This window comes from Xyrauchen texanus, chromosome 15, assembly GCF_025860055.1.
Source record: "Xyrauchen texanus isolate HMW12.3.18 chromosome 15, RBS_HiC_50CHRs, whole genome shotgun sequence".
Taxonomy (NCBI): domain Eukaryota; kingdom Metazoa; phylum Chordata; class Actinopteri; order Cypriniformes; family Catostomidae; genus Xyrauchen; species Xyrauchen texanus.
In genome coordinates, this window is record NC_068290.1 from 8,057,177 (window position 1) to 8,079,512 (window position 22,336).

Here is a 22,336-nt window from a genome sequence, read left to right on the forward strand (position 1 = left end):
CAAAGCTTACTGTGTAACTGGTGTTGGGTAAATTAACAAAAAAGTAATCCACTACAAATTACTTGCAGTAAAATTATAATTGGGTTACTACTTGTATAAGTAATCACAAAACTAATTACTTTAATTTTAAGTTTTTTTTTTTTGCCACTCAAATAATATCTATTTTATCCTTGTTCATTGTTGCACACACTTCAGCTGTCACAGAAACGTAAACAGACGTACATATTCACATTTTAATTGTATAACACATAAATAATATAGGCTATTTAGATTTTAGATATGTTTATAGCACCAAATGTACTTAAATGTGATTACTTTTTGGAAAGTCAGTAACTGTCATCTGATTACAAGAATTTAAAATGTAATGCTTTACACTACTTTTTGCACCTAAAGTAGTTAGATTACAGTAACTAAAGGCTTTGTAATTCAATTAAACCCAACACAAACAAATGAAATTTCGCACACACTTGACAGATATAATCTTGCAGAGGTGTTTTCTGAAATAAAAGGCAGATGGGATGAGAGAGTTTTTCTCGGGACCGAGCCAACCTGGTTTTCTCTCTGTATAGCCGCCTCCCATCATCATGACATCAACACTGCGGAGCGGAGAGACCCGCCGCACAGTCTCTGCAGAACGCCAGTGCGCAAAGGTAAGGGAGCGCTCCTCACCACACGTGCATGTTATTACTTACACTGTGGCTTTGAAATAATCATGCATAGCCTATTTGTTTCCATAGAGCATGCAGAATGAATGTGTCCTGATTCAGATGTTTTTTACTCATGCATTCTGCTATGATATTGTTTGCAGAGGATTGTGTGGTAGCCTATTGGTGAACTGACGGGATGTCGCTGTACGCGTCTCAGATTAAAGCGTTTAAGAGGGCAGAGCCCAAGACGCTTGGTGTGAGTTTCATTACAGCAAACACAATATTACCTGTATCGATTGCTGCTGCTGTCTTACCTATTTTATTACAGATATCAGATCAACCAGCCCGAATCATCTGAGTGTTGTAGTTTGAGCAGATTTTTTACATACTGTTAAATATAGCATATAAGCTATAATCAGTAATTAAATCCATTATGTCCGTTAGAATATCATCTTTAAATGGCTTTAGTATATGCATGCTCATGTAGGGTCTTTAGTAAATGACAACTGGCCGAAATCCAAGGACACACCCATATCTGACACACACACACACACACACACACACACACACACACACACACACACACACACACACACACAAAACAGACAGAAGTCAGAGGCATAAATTCAATTGTCAATTCCTGAAATGTTCATTTTCAACTAGTGCACAGCAAAAACATAAAAATAATTTTAAAAAAATAATACTTTGCTTTTTAATTTAATTTGATTCATGAATGCCTCAACAAATGCACTCTTATTTTCAAATTCAGCCAGTAGTAATATACAGTATATATAGTCATTTTAGAGTTCCTATATACCAAACTGATGTGACTCTATTTGCAAAGTATAGTAACATATTTCAGCATGTAAGTGGAGTTTGTTTATAATTGTAAACTAATGAAAGTTGTTTGTACTTTGGTTTAGGCTGTTGAGATCGTAATTGGAGTGTTGACTGTCATTTTGACCACAATTGTGTATAAGCTGCACTATCATATCCAGCGTGAAATTATTATACTCCTCATCAACGGTGCTCAGGTACAAACGCTCACATACACATTAAAAGACCTTTCATTTCAGGTTTAGGACAGTAATGTTTAAAATCAGTCATTTGACTTTGTGTAACTGTTTCTCACAGCTTGTCATAACCGGTATTGTCCTGGTGCACACTGGGAGGAAGCCTTCTAAATGTCTGGTATGATAATGAATACAGAAATATTTCACAAATTCATACAATAGTGCACAAGAAAGAGGCACATGCAGGGCTGTCATCTATTCCTGAATGCATCGAGGAACATTAAAACCACTATAGATAATAGACTTTTAATGACAGCAGCATAAAGTTAATGTTTGCATCTTATTTTGGCCCCACTTACATAAGATGACATTGTTTGAATGGAATGTGACCAACCAAAGTTTATTTTGTTTTCATGTGCAGTTTAGGGGTAGGTTTATGTGATATAGTAGTTGATACCATATTTGCACAGAAGTGTCGGTCCTGGGAAAACAAATAGTGGAAAACGTGGGTAGACTTTGTAATCGGAATTTCTATCCGTTAAAAATTGGCTCTAAAACACCAATTATTTCACAGACAAATGATAAAATATTTAATAATATAAAGAAACAAAAAGTAGCGGTTCCATTTAACTTTACAGAAACATAATTCATCCTATAGTACAGGTCAAGTGTTTAAAATGTATCGTATTTGAAAACGTCTTACCAAATGGAAAGAGGTTTATTCATTGATGAAATAGATTTCTGTTCCTTTGTCGCAGGTGCTGACAACCATTGTTCTGCAATTACTAACAGCAGCATTTGATATTGTTGGATTTGGGCTCATGGCCAGACACATCCCATTCAGGGGCGAGTCGTACTACTACAGAGACACGGAGGTAAACAAACAGGGACAAACCATCCTGCTCACCCCCGAGCCAAAACACCTTCCCACAAGTGACTTAACATTGTAAATACTGAACAAAACTAATTATAAAATCGATTAAAAAAAATGGGAAATGTTATACTTCAACCAACCGTCTCTTTGTTTTTCACTGAAAGAAATTATATGAAAATGATATGATTTTGATCATATTTTCACATCATTAGTTATAATTTGCCTACACAGTATTTCTTCCTGTCCTGTGCATGGAACTGAAGAGCAGATTACTTTAGAGTAGGAATTAGGAAGTAGAAAGCAGAACATGTGAAAGTTACAAACGAGACTGAACGTCACATCTGGCAGACTGTGGTTGAGTTTGTATCAGCAGAAGGAGAGATGTGACCCCAGGCTCTGTCCTGCTTGTTTCAGTGGTGTTGTGACCCACTTCACTCTGTTTGGGCTTGCTGTGGAGAAGGAGAGAGAGGGGGACAGAAAGAGGTGAGTCACATTACAAGCTTTATGATGCAGCAAGAATATCACAAATACAAATCCTGTGACTTCGAGCAGGATTAAGCCTTCAAACAATGCGTTTAAACTGTAATTCAGTTTCTGATTACATTTAAACAGAATTTGAAACATGTTTTAATACCTGTTGCCTTCAGATTTAAGGTTAGTTTTAGACTAAAACCATTACAATGTACATTTCTCTGTGTTTTAGGACAGAATGAACTCGCAGGATTTTAGAATAATGAACAGTTTCGTCTAGTGATCGACCAAAATGGGTCTCTCTAAAGGCCGATACCAATAACCAAAAAGCAGAGTGCTGATGGCCAATATAATGCAAATAGATAGTATATAGAGAAAATATGAGACTAATGAAATGTAATTATGCAAGTGAGATATGTACAAATACTCTTACAACATTGTTTTACACAATATTTACTCAAAATTCTCAAAAGAGAGTTAGCACTTCAGTCAAGCAGGCCCTGGTTATTGGCTTTTGGTGATAATCTCTAAATAATAATTTAGACCATTGGAATTTAAATGGATTTTTTTATTGAAGTATAACATTTTCCAATTTCCACTCTGAGAATCATATCAAAACATCTTTTTGTGTCCACTATATTCATGTGATAGTAATTTAAGAAGACTTTGAAACAATAATTCAAATGAAGTAATCCACTACAAATGACTTATTTATCTAAATCTGTAATCAGATTACTTTACTGATACCTCATCAAAAGTAATCACATTATTAATTACCTTACTTTCTAAAACCAATTTTCATAGAAAAGTTTTTGTTTTTCATCTCAACATATTTAAAATGATGTCTGTATTGCCTCTTTGTTTACTGTCGAATGCAAGTCATACACTTTTTTCTCCCTTACAATGAGGGGTCCCTTCATTGAGGACATGCCCTTCAACTGTCACAGAAATGCAAAAAGATGTACATATTAACATAATTCATGTTTTCAATTTATTCTACATAAAATAATATTATTTTAGAAATATGCTTAACCCAAGTGATGTACTTAATGTAATTAAAGGGAGAGATCACCCAAAAATTAATGAATGAATTCTCTCATCGTTTACTCACTCTCATGCCGTCCCAGATGTCCATTGAAGCTCCTAAAAACACATAATGGCTGCATAAAAGTAATCCATAAGACTCAAGTGGTTAAATCTATATCTTCAGAAGAAATATGATAGGTGTGGGTGAGAAATAGATCAACATTTAAAGCAGGAGTATATAATTCCTGTGACACTAGCGCCACCGAATGGAATTGCAAAAATAAACAATGTTTTCAAAACAGCTTTCTGAAGATGTCTCTCATCTGCTGTTGTTCAGACTGTTAGCCTAGATAGTCCCCTCCCCAACTCATGCCATTAGTTGAGTAACATTTTTGGGGTGGGTCTAAGCGGGTCGCTCAAAACAAAAAGGAATATTCATAGCACCACAGAGACACAGTTATATTTTACTATTACTTTGACTGTCTTATTGTAGTTCTCTCTGCATATTAAGCTTGGATAGAAGAAAGGATTTTAACACTAAAAAAGTACATATTTCAGCTTTAAGTCTATTTTTTTTACTATAAATTCTCCTCCCTGCCCAGTAGGTGGCGATATGCATGAATAATGTGAATGACCAAAAACAAAAGAATAAGAATGTGAAAGTTAAAGTGGAGATTAATGATAAATTTTTTTTTATTAAATATCAATCTGTTTCTCACTCACACCTATCATATCGCTTCAGAAGTCATAGATTTAACCACTTGAGTCACATGAATTACTTTATGCTGCTTTTATGTGCGCCAGAGTTTTGGTACCCATTCAATTGCATTGTATGGACCAACAGAAATTCTGTGTTCAGCAGAAGAAAGAAAGTCATAGACATCTGGGATGGCATGAGAGTCAGTAAATGATGAGACAATTTTCATTGTTGTGTGAACTATCCCTTTAACTTAATTGAAAGACAGTAACTGTATTTTGATTACATGAATTTAAAATGTAAAGTTAAACTATTTTTTGACAAATTAATTCGATTATTGTAACAAATTGCTTTAAAATTAGATTACACCCTACACTGATGTTATATCACAAAACTATGCCACTGGAATACAGATCCTATTGGTTTGTGTTTTCTGGCTTGTATTACAGTTCTTAGTGAATGGAATCTTGGGGACACTTATCGGTTTCCTGGTGCTAGCATGTATCATTGGTTTGGTTGTGTCTCTCTTTGGAGTTTACTCCCTTTCTGTTAGTGCCATTAAGGTATGTCCATAATTGCTATTTTACTATAGGGACAATATAGTATCACTATATCACTTGTTGGCATTTAGTTTAAGTTTTAGACATAGAATCAGACCTTTTTATACTTTCACTGTTTGCAGGAGATGACACCTATCCCTCACTCTACAGCAAACCAACATTATGGTGTTGCCATTCAGAACCAGAATACAATCCATGCTGGAAACTGACAGAATAAGAGATTATAAAAGCAGAAGGGCACAGTTTTAGCACAGTTTTTCACCAAATGCAAAAGAAGACTTTTTCACCTACAAACACCCACTCACAGGTAAACAACAACAACCACACACATGCACGCACGCACACAGACACACACAAAAAAATGACTTTTGTGAAATTGTAAATATTTTTGGAATTAAAATGGAAATGTCGTTTTTGCTTGGCTGTTGCTCTCGCAGGCTTTAGGACTGCTGTACTTTTGAATGCTCAACATAGTAGTTGTTTGAACCTCAATCGTTTTCCTCTAATAACCTTAAGCTTCTTGGCATGAAATGCTAATCAAATGTCTACGCAGAAATATTGTCCAGAATCTATGTATGTTAGAGGACGAAATGTGTGTCTTCCTGAGAATATGTATAATTCTGCATTAGGTACATTAGGTACTGACCAGAAGGAAAAAATATATTAACATGAATATGAACGGTAAGAAGGATATGTAATTCCCTCTTGTTTTTTTGTACCTTGCATTTGGTGCCATCTTTTGCATGAATATCTATATCGGTATGTTTGTTTCAGCCACATGAGGACAAGCAGGGTGGCATTTATCAAGTTTCTATTTCTTCATGTGAATCTGACATCATAATCTAAAAATGAAAGCTATATTTGCTTATATAAAGTAAATAATAAAAGATTTAAACAAAAATAAATGGCTTGATAAATGTGGCCCATGTTCAGTGAAACCCTCTAGAGCAGAGTAGTCTGAATTTCAACACAACATTGCTAGAATTTTTTGTCATCTCGTTTTATCCATACTGATTCTTCAGGAAAGCTATGATGACTGCCAACTTTGTAAGTGCCACCACTTGTGACCAAAATCATGGACACCATAATGACTAAAAGGTCAGAGGTTGAACCCTCAGCCAAGGGCTCGACAATGATGATGTAAAATCCTTTTGTGGAAGCATGTGTTGTTCGTTCTGTGCCAGCAGATCTCTGTCTTTCGACAGCATGTGAGATTTACTTTGTGTCTGTTGTCAGTGACCTGTAGTAACATGAAAACGTAGTAGGTAGCAATATGGCTGTGTTTGTGTTTGTATTTGACTCAACAATATTTCAAATAAACTTGATTTAATACACAATCTGATGCTGTCACTTTATTGTCTTTTACAGTGCACAAACTTTAAAATTCTAGTGTATTCATCTGGTGAATCGTAACACCAAATCATCATTTAAAGTACAATTTAAACCAAAAAAATCCTAAATGAATTCATAAATGAATCCTGTTTTTATAGGATTTTATTGTGAGTGTCCTCTCTCTCGATTTCACACTTTGATAATCAAACCCTATCTAAATAAGCAGACTTTTATTTTTAAATCGAGTTGGGCCGTTGACGAAGCTCATGAATATTAATGACGTAACTAGACTAGTAATTTTTTAAGCGTGATCTGGGTTAAAGTAAAGAAGCCGTTTTATGCAGCCATGTTTGTCTGTAAATCTTGATATTTTCAATAAAAAAAACTAATAAATAAATCAATAAAAAATACCTGTCAACACTCCCGTTTTTCAGACCCATCTTCCGCCCTCCTCCCGTTTTGTTATTTCTCCCGGGAAACTCCCGTAATTTGTGTGGCCCAAACCTCGTTATATGAATAATCACTTCAATACATTATTCAAAGATTGTCCAGTTGCCAAATCTTGACACACAATCGACACATCATACAAATTTCAACGCATTTGTGACATCAACCTAGCAACCTACAACCCATTTGCGCTGTTGATATTTGCGCAGGTAGTGGAAGCGAGAGTTGTCCACAAATGACGTTACTCAACTCCCCTGATTTCAGTGTATATGAATGAAGTATTAACTCAAATAATATATGAATATTAATTTAGTGTTATGACTGGATGCACTAAGAAGGTTGTCAAGCAAAGTCTGCGCAACTATTGAGGTAAACCTCATAGGGCTGTAAACAGACTTTTATTTTAAAATATCAGAAGCCACTTCCGGGGGCGATCGGTTCGAATGTTGTTATTGTCTGGGCTGAAGTTTTGGTTCCGCATGAGCGTGTTTCTTCTGTAAACTGTCAATCCTGCGCTCTAATGAGCTCCTAGTTAGTGTAATTTGAAGTAATTGACCCTGATTACTATTATAACATGTTATGCAGTATGGATAATGTAAAATTACAATGTGACATATCAAATAATAAATGAAAGCAGGCGATGATCATATTTTTTTATTATGTCACACAGTATGGAGAAAGTCCTAAAAGTTCTGGTGCATCTGTCCAAGGAAAACGCAGCTCCGCAATGCGCGCGATTCGTGCAGGTCAGCTGGGCTCGCATGTGTTTAAAACTACCAAAGATAATAATTATCAATATAAACATTTCGAATAATATGTGTTTATATTATATAACGTTAATATGAATAAGCAATCACATATAACGAACATAAATGTAATAATTTACAATAATAATTATATATGTAATATATATCATATAATGTAATATCTATACACTGTGTTTATAATAGTCTGTGTTTACAACAGGCATTTATCATAAACATCAATGTAACATATTCATCACATATAATGCATGAACTGCAGCTCAGGTCTGGGTGTGTGTGTGTGTGTGTAGGTTATATATAAAAAAAAAATATATATATATATATATATATATATATATATATATATATATATATATATATATATATATATATAAATCTAAATTATAATAAAATTATATAAATCTCCCTTTAGGGACAAGAAAAACAATAGAATATAGATATTAGTGTTACTTAGGGCTAGGGTTACGGTTAGTCTGTAGTAATTTGAAGGTTTAGGAGTCGGGAGAGGGGATAGAAAATATATAATATAATAATAACAATAGTCAATGGAAAGTACTCACCATGATAGAAAAACAAACATGTATGTGTCTTTTCGTCCAGAGCATAACTGGACACTTTGTAGGGAGTATTGAGGACCAGGCGACAGTGAGCTGTTCTCTGGAGAGTAACAGATTTGTTTTATGTGACCGGCTGTGTGATGGGGGCGTTCCTCTGAAGGTGAGGTCACATACTTAACTTATGTTACGGCCATTACTGTTATGACATGATGTGTGAAGAAAAGGTTGAATTTATCTAAGACTCTTTTATTTCATGGTTGATCAAACTCATTATGTGACCCTAGAGGGCGCCGTTTTGCCCCATCAAATACCTGTCGGACTCAGAGGCAGCCTCCCTGGCCCCAGATACCCTCACCCGTGGAGTAGATGTGGGAGTTGCTGTGCTGCTGCAGTCAGCCAATCAGAAACTGTTGCTAACTCGACGCTCCTCCAGCCTCCGGATCTTCCCCAATGTTTGGGTTCCACCCGGTGAGTGTGTCATACCGCACTGACCAAAATGTCATCTCAGGTTCTGAAGACCATGTTTTTAACAAAGTTATTTTTATGTATTTTCTTTGTTAATCTAATCTCAGAACCTGACTTTTTAAGTTCCGTCAGGTATAATAGTGTTATCAGATGGAAATAAAAAAAGCTGTGCTGTTCAGGACTCATGGATGTTATTTGTTTGTTCAGGTGGCCATGTGGAGCTGGATGAAAAGGTACCTGGCAGATTACATAAACAGGAATGTCAAGCGGTGAATCACAAACAAATATAATCAAGTAATATGTGTCTGCACTCAATTTTCTTTAATACTTCTTAATATTAATAAATACAAATTAATATAAAGGGCAGTTTTACTATAGTAATTTTGTAGGAACCATGTTTTTAGCTGGAAACCATAGATTTGATACAATTAACTATTGTGTAACTACAGTAATATAGTTTCCATGTTTAATTTTGTGGTTACTATGATTTTACTATAAAATACCATGGTGATACTATGGTGACTGTTGTTAAAACATGGTTATTTTTATGTAAGGGTTCGGTTTGCATGGGTTGGTGTAGCAACAGTTGAAGTCAGAAGTTCACATACACTTAGGTTGAAGTCATTAAAACACATTTTTTTAACCACTCCACAGATTTCATATTAGCAAACTATAGTTTTGGCAAGCCGTTTAAGACATCTACTTTGTGCATTTGAGTATTTTTTCCAACAATTGTTTACAGACAGACTGTTTCACTTTTAATTGACAATATCACAATTCCAGTGGGTCAGAAGTTTACATACATTAAGTTAACTGTGCCTTTAAGCAGCTTGGAAAATTCCATAAAATTATGACAAGCCTTTAGACAATTAGCTTCTGATAGGCTACTTGGCGACAATTGGAGGTGTACCTGTGAATGTATTTTAAGGCCTACCTTCAAACTCAGTGCCTGTTTGCTTGACATCATGGGAAAATCTAAGGAACTGTATATCCACAGTAAAACGAGTCCTATATGGACATAACCTGATAGGCTACTCAGCAAGGAAGAAGCCACTGTTCCAAAACAACCATAAATAAGACAGACTACAGTTTGCAAGTGCACATGGGGACAAAGATCATTTTGGAGAATTTCCTCTGGTCTGATAAAACAAACATTTAACTGTTTGGCCATAATGACCATCGTTATGTTTGGAGAAAAAAGGGTGAGGCTTGCAAGCTGAAGAACACCATCCATACCGTGAATTATAGGGGTGGCAGCATCATGTTGTGGGGGTGCTTTGCTGCTGGAGGGTCTGGTGCACTTCACAAAATAGATGGCATCATGAGGAAGGAAAATTATGTAGATATATTGAAGCAACATCTCAAGACATCAGCCAGGAAGTACTTATAAAGTTGTGGCAAAATGGTTTAAAGACAACAAAGTCAAGGTGTTGGAGTGGCCATTACAAAGCCCTGACTTCATTCCGATAGCAAATTTGTGGGTAGAACAAAATGTGGTAGCAAGGAGGCCTACAAACCTGACTCCGTTACACCAGTTCTGTCTCGAGGAATGGTCCAAAATTCCAGCATCTTACAGTGAGAAGCTTGTGGAAGGCAATGCTACCAAATACTAAATTGTATGTAAACTTCTGAACCACTGGGAATGTGATTAAAGAGCCCATATTAGGTTAATTTACAGGTTCATAATTTTAGTTTGGGGTCTATTAGAATAGGTTTTCATGCTTTAATGTTAAAAAAACACATTATTTTTCTCATACTGTACATTGCTGCACCCACTCTTTGCCCTCTCTGGCTGAAACACTCTGATTTAGCTCCTGTCTCTTTAAAGCCCCCCTTTCTGAAAAGCCCAGTCTGCTCTGATTGGTCAGCTGTTCCTGTCTGTTGTGATTGGTCAACCGCTTAGCGCGCGTGTTGGAAATGTAACACCCCTTAACATAACCGGGTTTCAGGCTTCCTTAGCAGCTCTAAACACTATTGTAACTAGGGTAACAATGGCGTCGGTTTTTGCCATACCAGTTCAAGCTCGAGTACGATAATGAAAGTTTGGAAGAAGAAGCTGATCGACCCAAAACACCTTCGCAAGCACGACTTGAGGAGGACGTTTCACAGTGGTAAGTTTTAATTTTGTTGCTTTCTTACAAGTACATTGTTGATTATTGTGAACCTAACAAAGCTTCAAGTAAAAGACATTTAAGTTAGTCATCTTTTGCTGGAATGGGTGTAGCTGAACTTTTTTAGCCAGAGCTATGAACAGAGAACAGAGGCTTTCTCCCAGTTAGTGAGCAAGTTAGCCATGGACTACTGTGGATAGCGGCCGTAACATTACAGCTTGTAATTATAAGTAAACCTCCACACTTTACCACTGAAAGACTCTTGAGATCGACCATTTTGTTACACAGTTTTATGTAAAAGCCGGCCCACAGCTGAATAGGAAACCCTTACCAAAACAAAATGACTACTGTGGATTGCAAAGGTAAAATTACCGTTTGCAAAAAGATATCCATCTCCACACTTGATCACTATTCATGATAGTAAGAACGACAAACACTGCATAAATCTACACTATTGTTGGTAAAAGTGGGCCCGCAGCTGATTAGCAAAACTATTTCAACACAATAACATTAGCTAGCAGCTTAGCAGAGGCCTACAGCTGTGCACTGTGTGTACACCGTAGCTACAACACAAAACTCTGCATTTGAACTCTCTGTAGCAGATAAATCCACAAATAATCAAACATACTTACAGGTTGTGATCCTGAAGTGCCAGATTGTCCCAACAAAGTGGGAACTGCACCTTCTTTCAGGAGTAACCGTCTTGAAAATCTGGCAATGGATGTGGTTGTACTGCTGAGTAATATTGGTCAAAATGAATTTTAACCACTGATTGTTCAATTCGTCTGCCTTTGGAAGTCCAAACAAAGATGTTTTGCTTTCGTAGTGAAGAAAACAGCGTCTTCTCGACAGGGCGACAACACTAACCCAACTCATCCTGGCCTCGGCTATAACTACCTTTGTTTGAGGGTGGGCCAAAGTAGCCTTTTAGGCGGTTGTTATGCAAATGTATTACATGGTGACGTATAGACATTACGGAAGAAATGCCTGGACTACAAACCAGGTGTTTTGTGTAGCTCAGGAGCAGTGTTGTCTTTGGGAGACAGGCCTGGCTCCACGGAAGCCAATCAGGGGCCCAATCAGGAGCTTGGCCCACCCTGGGCCCACCACCCCATAACAACCAATCACAAAATTGTTGCGATGTTCAATTCAGCTTCCTTTTTTCTTTTTTCTCTTTTTTTGTGTGTAGGCTGTCAAAACAATAGCCTTAGCCTCAATCATCTCGCTACCTTTGCCGTTAACAAACGTGCTGAATGACAAAGCAATATTAATAACGATAATGTCGTTTTAACAGTCTGTGAACATATTATTAAACACTTGTACATTAAACAAAGCACAACATGCACAGATTTCTTATTCCAAAAGGACAAAAGATAAGCTCTTTCGCTCACCAGGATGCAGCTACCACCTCTTCCATTTGCAGCAACGAGGTCAGAGAAATAGTTGGGTCAAGTTCAACGGCATCTTCGGATGGTGATAAAAACACAATTACACCTACACAAAAATGCAGCAATTTTGTCCCAAATGATTTAAACAAGGAAAATCCTCATCAGCCGGCTCTGAAATCATACCCCAAACTCTTCTTGGAGGGAGGGAGAGATGTTTTTTGGCCTCTTGGTATCAGTCACAACCGTGGCTTGATTATTCTGTAGTAAAGCGCGATGCATGCTTTTGATTTCCATGTTGAGTATTTGGTGTTGCGTTCTTCGAGAAGGATCCTTTGTTTCGATGGGTTTTAAAAACTGGAAAGCAGCATTAGAACGTGACCGCAGCCTTCAAAAACATGCTTGTAGCAGGCTCATTTACAAGCCTCAACTGCATGGGCAGAAGCGTGGCAGGTGTTGTGAAATTTTTAGCAGTCAATGAACTTCCACTACATGGAGATTGGGAAATATTTGACAATGAGGAGGATTTCATAGCTGCTGGGCTTTTTGCCAAGCTGTTTAAATACACACTGGAAAAAGATAAATGCCTTGCTGACATTATGTCAAGTATCCCAGAAAATGCAAAGTACACTTCCAAAACCATCCAGAATGGCATCCATGATATGACATTGCTGATTCAGTTGCATTCTGTTTAAAAAGTGATGGCACAAGGGATTGTTGCAACATTGAAAATGTGTCTGTTGTAATCCGCTTTGTGTGCAATGGTGTGCCAGAGAAACATCTCATTGGCTTGTTAGAACTACAGCAGCTTGATGCAGATTACATCACCACCAAAATATTAAGACACTTGTCTCATACAGGATTCAGTTCTGATAATATACTGAGCCAGTGTTAAGATGGAGCATCAGTAATGAGTAGGGGTGTGAGGCAGTGTTGCCCATATTTAAAGAGGTTGTTAGAAATCCACTGGGCAAGTCATTTTAAAGTTACCAAATGTGTTGTGGAGAATGAGGAAGTGATTCTTGACATTCTTTCCAAGGTTTTGACCTTGCAAAAGAGGCTTCTTGGCTTCTCTCTCAGCCATTTTTTTGAAGTTGGCAAATTTCTGATTCATCTTCTTGCGATTTTGCAACCAGCCAATGCCATCCTACAGTCTTACCATGTTGATTTGTGCAGTGCAGCTGAAGTAATGCATGTATCTCTTAGTGCACTGAGAAATCTCAGAGAAAATGACAGTCAACTGCAGCAGTACGGTACTGGCATGTCTACTGATGAGCCCTCACCAAAACGTCTAAGGAGTATTAATCCCTTCTATGCTGACTCTGTCGTTTTATCACCTATAGGACAAGAAGGGCAGTCAGGTTATGATTGTTCCACTGTAGCTCTAAGGCAACAGATGTTAAACATTGTTGATACAGCTGTATCAGAGATGGAAAACAGGTTTTCCACCAAGTATTTAGAGCTGATGCAAGCCCTCTCATCCAACAAATCCAACAAATTTCTTGACATTCAGCTGCTTGAGCCTTTCTGTAGTCTTGCAAGGACTGCGAAAAGTGAGCTGCATAGTGAAATTCTTCATGCCAGACCAATGCTGACCAAAAAACCTCCAACTGATGCTTACTGTTTGGCTGTTTGCAAACTCTTGCAGGAATACAAAGATGCATTTCCAGGTCTTCATTAACTGTATGTGTCTGCCCTTGTCATGGGTGTTTCTTCTGCTTCATGTGTGAGCTCATTCTCCACTCTGGCAAGAATTTGAACACCGTTTCGCTGCACAATGCTTCACAAGAGGAAAAAAAAATCTTTTACTTTTAGCTCATGAAAATCCAATAACACTTGAACTGGACATGGATGAGTTTGTGACTAAATTTTCTAAAACAAGCAGAAAGCTAATGTTGTAAATATTATAGTAGTGATATCAATAGTTCGATGCACAGTCTCAGACCTGAACCTGTTGTGATAAATTCTACAGTTACTAAATTGTTACAAAATCTGTTATAGAGGACAATAAAATAATATTAAAAACAGAAAGAAAAAAAATAGATTAAAAAGTTCATCATTATGTTGGCTTGAGAAATCCTGGCCTATATTTTTAAAAGCTTTAGGTTTGAAAGTTAAGTTTAAGGATGTATGTAGATAGACAGATAGATAGATTGAAGTTGGAGCAATTGGAGTGTATGGGGTGTTTTTCAGGAATTTCACATGGCCCACCTTACTACAAATTCCTGGAGCCGGGCCTGTTGGGACGGAATAACTCCCTTTTGCTTTGTAACTTTGTAGACCTTTTACTGTACATGAACAAACAGCTATATTACTCACTAATGGAAAGGTAAAATCCCCAAAAGCATAATAGGGCCTCTTTAAAGTAATTAAATCTGAAATCAGTATCTCTACTGTTATTCTGACATTTCACATTCTTAAATAAATAAAATAAAGTAGTGATCCAAAATGACCTAAGACAGGGAATGTTTTCTACGATTAAATGTCAGAAACTGTGAAAACTGTGTTTAATTGTGTTTGGCTAGAGTGTATGTAAACTCCTGACTTCAGCTGTACTTTTAATTGTACCAGGGTTGGGGTGCAATTCGCATTTTTTTTTTTTTTATAATAAATGTAATTTGCTTTACAGTGGTGTCCAAAAATCTAAAACCACTAGTGAAATGCTTCTATATGCTTTAAGATTTTCTAATGTAATATTAATAATAAAAGACAAATTATATTGGGAGTATAAAAATGAAAGTTAAATGGATAGTTCACCCAAAAATGAAAATGCTCTTATCGTTTACTCACCATAATGCCATTCCAGATGTGTATGATTGACCTTTTTCTGCTGAACACAAGTGAAGAGCATTAGAAGAATATTTCAGCTCTTATTTTAAAGCATAAAAGTAATCCATTAGACTCCAGTAGTTAAATCTATATCTTCAAAAGCAATATACGTGTGGGTGAGAAACAGATCAATATTTAAGTGGACATTTATAGTAAAAAAGGACTTTGATATGTTTCTCACCCACACCTCTCATATCACTTCAGAAGACTTAGATTTAACCACTGGAGTTTTATGGGTTACGTTTATGCTGCCTTTGTGTCCTTTTGGAGCTTCGAAATGTTGGTACCCATTCACTTGCCTTATGAGGTCCTAAAGAGCTAAAACACTCTTCTAAAAATCTTTGTTTGTGTTCTGCAGAAGAAAGAAAGTCATAAACATCTGGGAAAGCATCAGGGTGAGTAAATAATGAGAGAAATGTTTTTGGGGGAATATCCCTTTAAATTGACATTTACCTGAATTTTTCTTACTCTTAGTATTTTAGTATTTGTTTTTTGCATGCCTAATAATACTGTAAAAAAAAATAATAAACCGTCCTGACAGCATGCACTCAATGGAGCTGGCATGGACTTCACAAAACTTGTTCCAATGAGCATATTGTGTGCTTCAAAGGAAACAAGAGAACCTGAAATTTGATCAAAAGTGTTAACATGTGGTTTACATTTGATTATAGACCTAGAAATAGTGCAGAATCTTACATATTTCTTCATTTTCTTTATTTAAAAAAAGTGTTCAAAAACTTTCAGATTACTTACATGTTTAAATTAGGGAACAAATAGATTTGTAAAGTTGTCTCATAATTTTGACCTAACTATATATATATATATATATATGAATTTTTTTCTAAGTTATTTTATGTAAATATAATATGCTAGTGAGCCTTTGAATTAGCAAGAGTGTAAAAGTGAATCAGCTGACAACTTAATGAGTTTAATGAATGCATGGCCCCATGGCTTCGTGATTTCTTTCTTTCTGTGTTTGTGTGTGTTTAACTGTAGCTGTTGGACGCAGGACTCAGGGAGCTGCAGGAAGAGACCGGATTAAAACTGAGTCCTGATGAGATCTCCTCTAATCTGCTTGGCCTGTGGGAGGTATGTGTTTACAACAGATGTTTTTGGGAGGTTTTAATTAGCAGTAATCTGTTGGACTCAGATGGCTCAAAATGTAAATGCAATCAAACCAATAAAGGGTTTTCAAACAAATTTACAAAACAGCCAGATGTTTCAAATGCTTTATTTTATGTATTGCTCACAAATTCTCTGTCCAGTCGGTGTATCCGCCCATGTTGTCCAGAGGACTGCCTCAGAGACATCACATTGTGACATACATACTTCTGAAGAGCTCTCAATCACACCTACAGCTCCAGGTACTGCTTTGAAAAATCAACAGAAAAACACTGTAGCCACTTTTAGATACATAAGCCTACACTTTCTTGTTGTAAAAGTTTGTGAAACATCTCCGTATTTAATGTGATGAACTACACCAGTGTGAGGACCCTGTGTGACCTTGAAGGGAATTGAATTCATACTGTACATCCACTAAAAATCTCCTTGAAACCAGTTGGTTAAAAGTAATGGTACAAATGGCTCAGTAAAGGTCTGATAAAAGGTTTAGCATAGTTTGTTTGCAGATGCCACTTGGTTTGAATTGTATCTAATCCAATGAAAGAGTTTATTTCAGTGTTAAGTGTCCTAAAGTGTCCAAATAACTGCTGATTGAGGTTAGAATTGTTTCACTTGTGTCGTAAAGTTCTCTCTTCTCTTATCTCAGGCCTGTTTGAAGCCAGATCCTACTGAAGTCAGTGGGTGTGTTTGGGTTGATGCAGGTCTGGTTAAAGCTGTAGTATCTGCTGTGGATGGCAAGGAAGATTCTGTTCAAATACCAGCTGAACTTGCAAAGACCATCAGGTATCGAGTACATCCTCTGAGATTCTTCAGTAACCTTATAACATGGACTGTGTTCATTTGTAGTATTGATTAAGTGTGTGTTTTCTGTGTGTTGCTTGCTATCAGCGTGACAGAGGTGTCATCACACGGTGAGATAAGGGACACCTCGATGCCTTTTTCTCTGTTCTGTAACCGAGCCCCGGACCATGGCGAGGACATCGAGCGAGTCAGCACTGGAACAAAATTTGCCATAGAACTCTGGTTAAAAACACTGGAGCCTCATGCTGAGATGGGTTAACTGCACCTCTCTTGGCATGCTTCTGTTTATGTACATGACCATTTAACCAGTGCCTTTATGAAGACAAAACCCTCTGCTAGACTGGAGCTACTTCAGCAACTCAAATGAACATTTAAATCAAAAATTTGTCTTAAGCAAAACAGCAGTTCTGACGGTCATGGAATAACAGGTGTTATTACAATATGGTTTTATAATTATCAAAATGTTTCCTTAGTAATGACTTTGATGTCAGACCTACAGGTTTTTAACATGCATTTTCTTTTGCATTGTAAGAAACATCAATGTCTCTGTCTACCACAAGTGGGCGGTAGAAACTGTGGAAACCTCTGTTAAAGCTTGGAAATTAAACTTTATTCAATATGTTACAATAGTTTATAATTACTTGTATCCACAAATTTGTATTCACAGTTTTACTGACCAACCAATGGGTGGCGCTATGATGATTCTGACTGCCTCTGGACAGTTTTGTGGTTCTGGCCTCCTTAAGAAGTAATGTAAAAATTACAGATACAAGCAATCCAAGTGGAGAACAACAACTATTTACTTGGTGTTACGTTTAGAGTAAAAATAAAGTCAGGCTCAACTTGTGCAGTTATTGGCTGTCACAACAACTTGAATTAGTTAATAATATAAACGTAACTAACCCTGGGCCGTCGCTTCATGTCACGTAATCACTTGGGTGAGGCACTGTCAAAAGATGGTCATCGCGACTTTGTAAAGTGTTGGCACTATTGAGCCACATTATTTTAATTTGAGAGTTTATACCAATTTAGTATGCTAAACATCATGTTATCGACTAAAAACACACGATAAACGAACCAGGATTCTGTTATGAATCGTGAAACACATCCGCGTTCCGGAAAAATGTGGATGGGTACACAACATTGTCTTAAAGGTGCATTGGGTATTGTTTTCGACTTTAACCCGTTAAGCTTAAGTGGTATAATTTTAAAGCCTGGAAGCTCTACTTTACAATGTACTGTACTGTAGGCATTATGACCAAAACTGAACAAGCGCTTTGAAATTTGCAGACAAATCAGAAGTGTTCAATTTTGATGATATATTAATAATTGTGCACTGTGCATATTATTGTAATCGGTAAAAACATCAAACTGATCAAATAGCCATATGTCATATATTGTTGGAAAGCTCCCAAAGAGTAGAATACAACATGGAGTTAATATTAAACAGAGGTTAGGGAGGAGCATGTTAAAGTTGCAGTATTTAAGATTTAGAAACCCTTATTATTAATGACACCTGTGGCCGTGAACTGCAGCCAACTACCTGTTGCTCGTGCTCACGCACACAATCCATAGGGACACGAGCATCGACCAAAACAATGACTTAATGTACAAAGAGACAACGTGATTCACCGATAACAGATGAGGTAGCATAATTAAAATGACACCGTTATGATTGTTTGACTGCAAACTTTGAGACTGCATATTATATTTAACTCTAGTGCTGGAACAGGGCTAAAACAAAGGCTTTAATAGGCAACCTAAGAAGTCCGGGAAGGACTCATTTTTTTTAAGTAGCATTACAAGCCGTTCACACATTGGAAAAAAAAAAGGCAAATATTGCATGAAAATTGTTACATATTGCACCTTTAACTTTAATCTGACTGCCGCTGCTTACCTGCTTCTCATGACAATTCTCCTGACATGACAGTCTTTCCAACATTGGCCCCGCCCATCCACAACAGAACCATGTAACATCCTATTACTTCACTTGAAGCATTCGACCTCCTCATCAGATAAGCCATCTTATCACAATCATTACGTTATTCAACATAGGCTGCCGCAGCAGCTCACTATTTTTAGACATCATTTTATGGCAGCTGCCACTTTTAACACAGTAGGTGGTTTTTCTACTCTGCCTTTCTCCCTTTCTAACCATTACTCACTGAAGAAGATACAATCGCATCAAGGCTGCCTCCACAAGACTGGCCACTGCTTCACTGTACACCAGTGCTACCATTTCATTAGGCCGTACTCAGGTCCTTTCATTGTAACTGTCCCCATTCATTCCCACACGCCTGATTGTTTTATTCCCGTTCTAGCGCACAGGTGGTTCCTCTTAGCTTAATTGTGGTGCTTCAGCTGTCGCCTCTCTCACTCTCTCGCAATTCCTGAGAAAACTCCTCACACACTGTTGCTTGAGGAGCCCAGTGTGAAAGCTGGAGGAGCTGAACACGTTGTGCCAGTTGAAGCCTGGGCTCTGATTCTCCGGGAATCGAGCGGAGTACTTCCTCACAAAACTATCGCCATGAACTGTTAACTGTTACTCAATCAGTGAAGAATTTAGGTGTTATATTTGATACCCATCTGTCCTTTGAAAATCTCATTACCAATGTTTATAGAACAGCATTCTTCCACCTAAGAAATTGTAGAGCGGAGGAGGGCGGGGCCAGGCTGGAACGAGGCGCGCCCAGTCCCCAATCAGCCTGATGTGGCGCACAGTGACGACAGTTTGAGAGAGAGAGAATTACAGGCAGCTGCCCTGTATGTGTTTGTGTGTTTTTGGTTAAGTTTATCATTAAACATTATTTATATTGTCAAGCTGGTTCTCGCCTCCTCCTTTCCCTTAACTCCTTTACACATACAGGACAGCTGCCTGTAATTCTCTCACTCTCGAACTTTATCAAGCACCACATCAGGCTAATTGGGGACCGGGCGCGCGTCGTTCTAGACTGGCCCCGCCCTCCTCCGCTCTACAGAAATATTGCTAAATTATGGTACATTCTCTCTGTTGCTGATGCCGAAAAATGAATACATTTTTTCATGACCTCAAGACTAGATTATTGTAATGCATTACTGGGAGGATGTCCAGCAAGATCAATAAATAAACAGTTGGTTCAAAATGCAGCAGCCAGAGTGATAACGAGAACCAAGAAATATGATCATATTAGCCCCATTTTATTGTCGTTACATTGGCTACCTGTTAAATGTCATATAATTTATTTTTATTTTTAGTCTGTTAACTATGTACAAAGCTTTGAATGGTCTAGCTCTGCAGTACTTAAGTGACCTTCTACCATGCTATATTCCATCATGTTCATTACGATCGCAAAATTCTGGCCTGCTAATAGTTCCTAGAATATCAAAATCCACAAAAGGAGGTAGATCCTTTTCATATTTGGCTCCTAAACTATGGAATAGTCTCCCTAACACTGTTCATGATGCAGACACACTCACTTATATTAAGTCTAGACCAGTGTTTCCCAACCTTTTTTTAGTCATGGCACCCTTAGAAAAGTTGCTAAATTTTGTGGCACCCCTGTGGCAAAAACTGTCCAAAAGCCATGTCTTGAAATTTCATTTTTAAACTGCGATCTTCCCTTAGGTCTGCAATTTGTTCTTGTACATGCAGTGGCATGCCTTTTGAACTTTCCAGTCCTGATGAACTCCAAGGATCAAGGACCCAGTTAAACTCAGCATAAGTCTCAACTGGAAAATAAAAGTTGAACCTCTCCTCTAGGACTTTCAGATGCTGGATGATAAGCCCAGGGAGTTTGCTGTTTGAGTGTGCATTGCACAAGGGAAACATATCAAGTTGGCCCTTTTCAACAAAAGAACGCCAGAGGGTGAGCTTGGACCTGAAGCCTCGCAATTTGGCGGTAGAAGTGAGAATATTTTCATCTTTGCCTTGCATTTTTGTGTTCAGGTCATTGAGATGCTTAAAAACATCGGCGAGATATGCAAGTTTTGAACACCATTCCATGTCTGCAATTAACTCTGCATATCCTGAATTCTCCTGATTAAGGAACGTTTTTAACTCTTCCCTCAGTTCGTAGAGTCGTGCCAAAACCTTGCCGCGTGATAGCCATCGAACGGCCATATGTAATAACAAGCTCTGATGTTCCGCTCCCATTTCCTCGCATAAAATCGAAAATAGACGGCTCTTCAGTGGGCGTGCCTTGATAAAATTAACTACATCTACTGCTCTGTCCAGTACATCGGAGAGTTCCTTCGGGAGCGTTTTTGCTACCAGTGCCTCCCAATGTAAAAAGCAGTGAGTGGCTTTCACATGTGGGTTTTGCGCTCTCACTCTGCTAATGAAGCCCTTCGTTCTCCCCGTCATGGCAGCGGCCCCATCAGTACATAAACTGTGACAGTCCTTCCAATTCAACCCCCCCTGTTCAAGATATTCTGTTGTCACACGATATATTTCTGCTCCCGTTGTTTTGTCAGGCATTGATTTACAAAATAAAAACGTTTCTCTAATACTGTCTCCATCTATGAATCGAACATTTGCCAGGAGCTGTGCGTGCCCACTAATGTCAGTCGACTCATCCAGCTGCAAGGAAAATTTGCCGCTGGATCGGATTTTTTCCAAAACCACACTTTCAATGTCTGAAGACATGTCTTCTATTCGCCTGCTAATTGTGTTGTTTGACAGGGGAACCTTTGATATTTCTTTCGCTGCTTGTGGGCCTAGCATGGTGTTAACGATGGCTTTGCATGCAGGTAAGATTACAGTCTCAGCGATCGTGTGGGGTTTTTTCGATTTAGCTACTATTTCAGCCACAAGATAGCTTGCCTTTAATGCTTTCTCAGACACTTTTGCACTCTTCATCATAATTTCCTCTTGTTTTTCGTGTTGCATTTTCAGTCGAATAAAATATTCTGCATCCTTGCTCACTAGAGATGGGTGATTTTTTGTCAGATGCCGTTTCAGTTTGCTAGGAACCATTGATTCATTCGACAATTTGTCTCCACATACCAGACACAGAGGAAGAGGACATGATGGATCTCCGATAAAGATGAAGCCATATGACAAGTAATTGTCGATATATTGTCTTTTCTTCTTTTTACTGCTGCTCTCAGCGGCCTGCTCTGGACTGTTACATGAGGAAGTTGACGGCCCAGAAGCATCTGGAGGTTTTCTTTTTAGAAATCTGTCCATATTCTTTTGCAATACACACGCATCGTCAAGGATAAAACACTCGCATATACGTTACGCATACAGACGTT

The 22,336-nt window shown here is 37.7% G+C and overlaps 2 protein-coding genes across 4 annotated transcripts; both read left to right on the plus strand.

Moving 5' to 3' along the window:
• The first annotated feature begins 572 nt into the window (after positions 1–572).
• Positions 573–6,619, plus strand: LOC127656294 (uncharacterized). Of its 2 annotated transcripts, XM_052144545.1 has the most exons (8): positions 573–650; positions 809–903; positions 1,571–1,681; positions 1,782–1,838; positions 2,419–2,535; positions 2,949–3,017; positions 5,178–5,291; positions 5,411–6,619. In XM_052144545.1, the coding sequence occupies exons 2-8, from the start codon at positions 844–846 to the stop codon at positions 5,495–5,497; spliced, it is 615 nt and encodes a 204-aa protein (XP_052000505.1). In that variant the 5' UTR covers positions 573–650; positions 809–843; the 3' UTR covers positions 5,498–6,619. The 2 variants fall into 2 exon arrangements, with proteins under 2 accessions (XP_052000505.1, XP_052000506.1); XM_052144546.1 differs by lacking the exon at positions 2,949–3,017 and having other exon boundaries at positions 586–650.
• Positions 6,620–7,493: 874 nt separating this feature from the next.
• On the plus strand, positions 7,494–17,745 carry nudt17 (nudix (nucleoside diphosphate linked moiety X)-type motif 17). 2 transcript variants are annotated; one of them, XM_052143300.1, is made up of 9 exons: positions 7,494–7,614; positions 7,738–7,813; positions 8,432–8,548; positions 8,673–8,856; positions 9,061–9,086; positions 16,175–16,267; positions 16,444–16,542; positions 16,947–17,083; positions 17,189–17,744. In XM_052143300.1, the coding sequence occupies exons 2-9, from the start codon at positions 7,739–7,741 to the stop codon at positions 17,358–17,360; spliced, it is 903 nt and encodes a 300-aa protein (XP_051999260.1). In that variant the 5' UTR covers positions 7,494–7,614; position 7,738; the 3' UTR covers positions 17,361–17,744. The 2 variants fall into 2 exon arrangements, with proteins under 2 accessions (XP_051999260.1, XP_051999259.1); XM_052143299.1 differs by having other exon boundaries at positions 7,525–7,598; positions 17,189–17,745.
• The last annotated feature ends 4,591 nt before the right edge of the window (positions 17,746–22,336 follow it).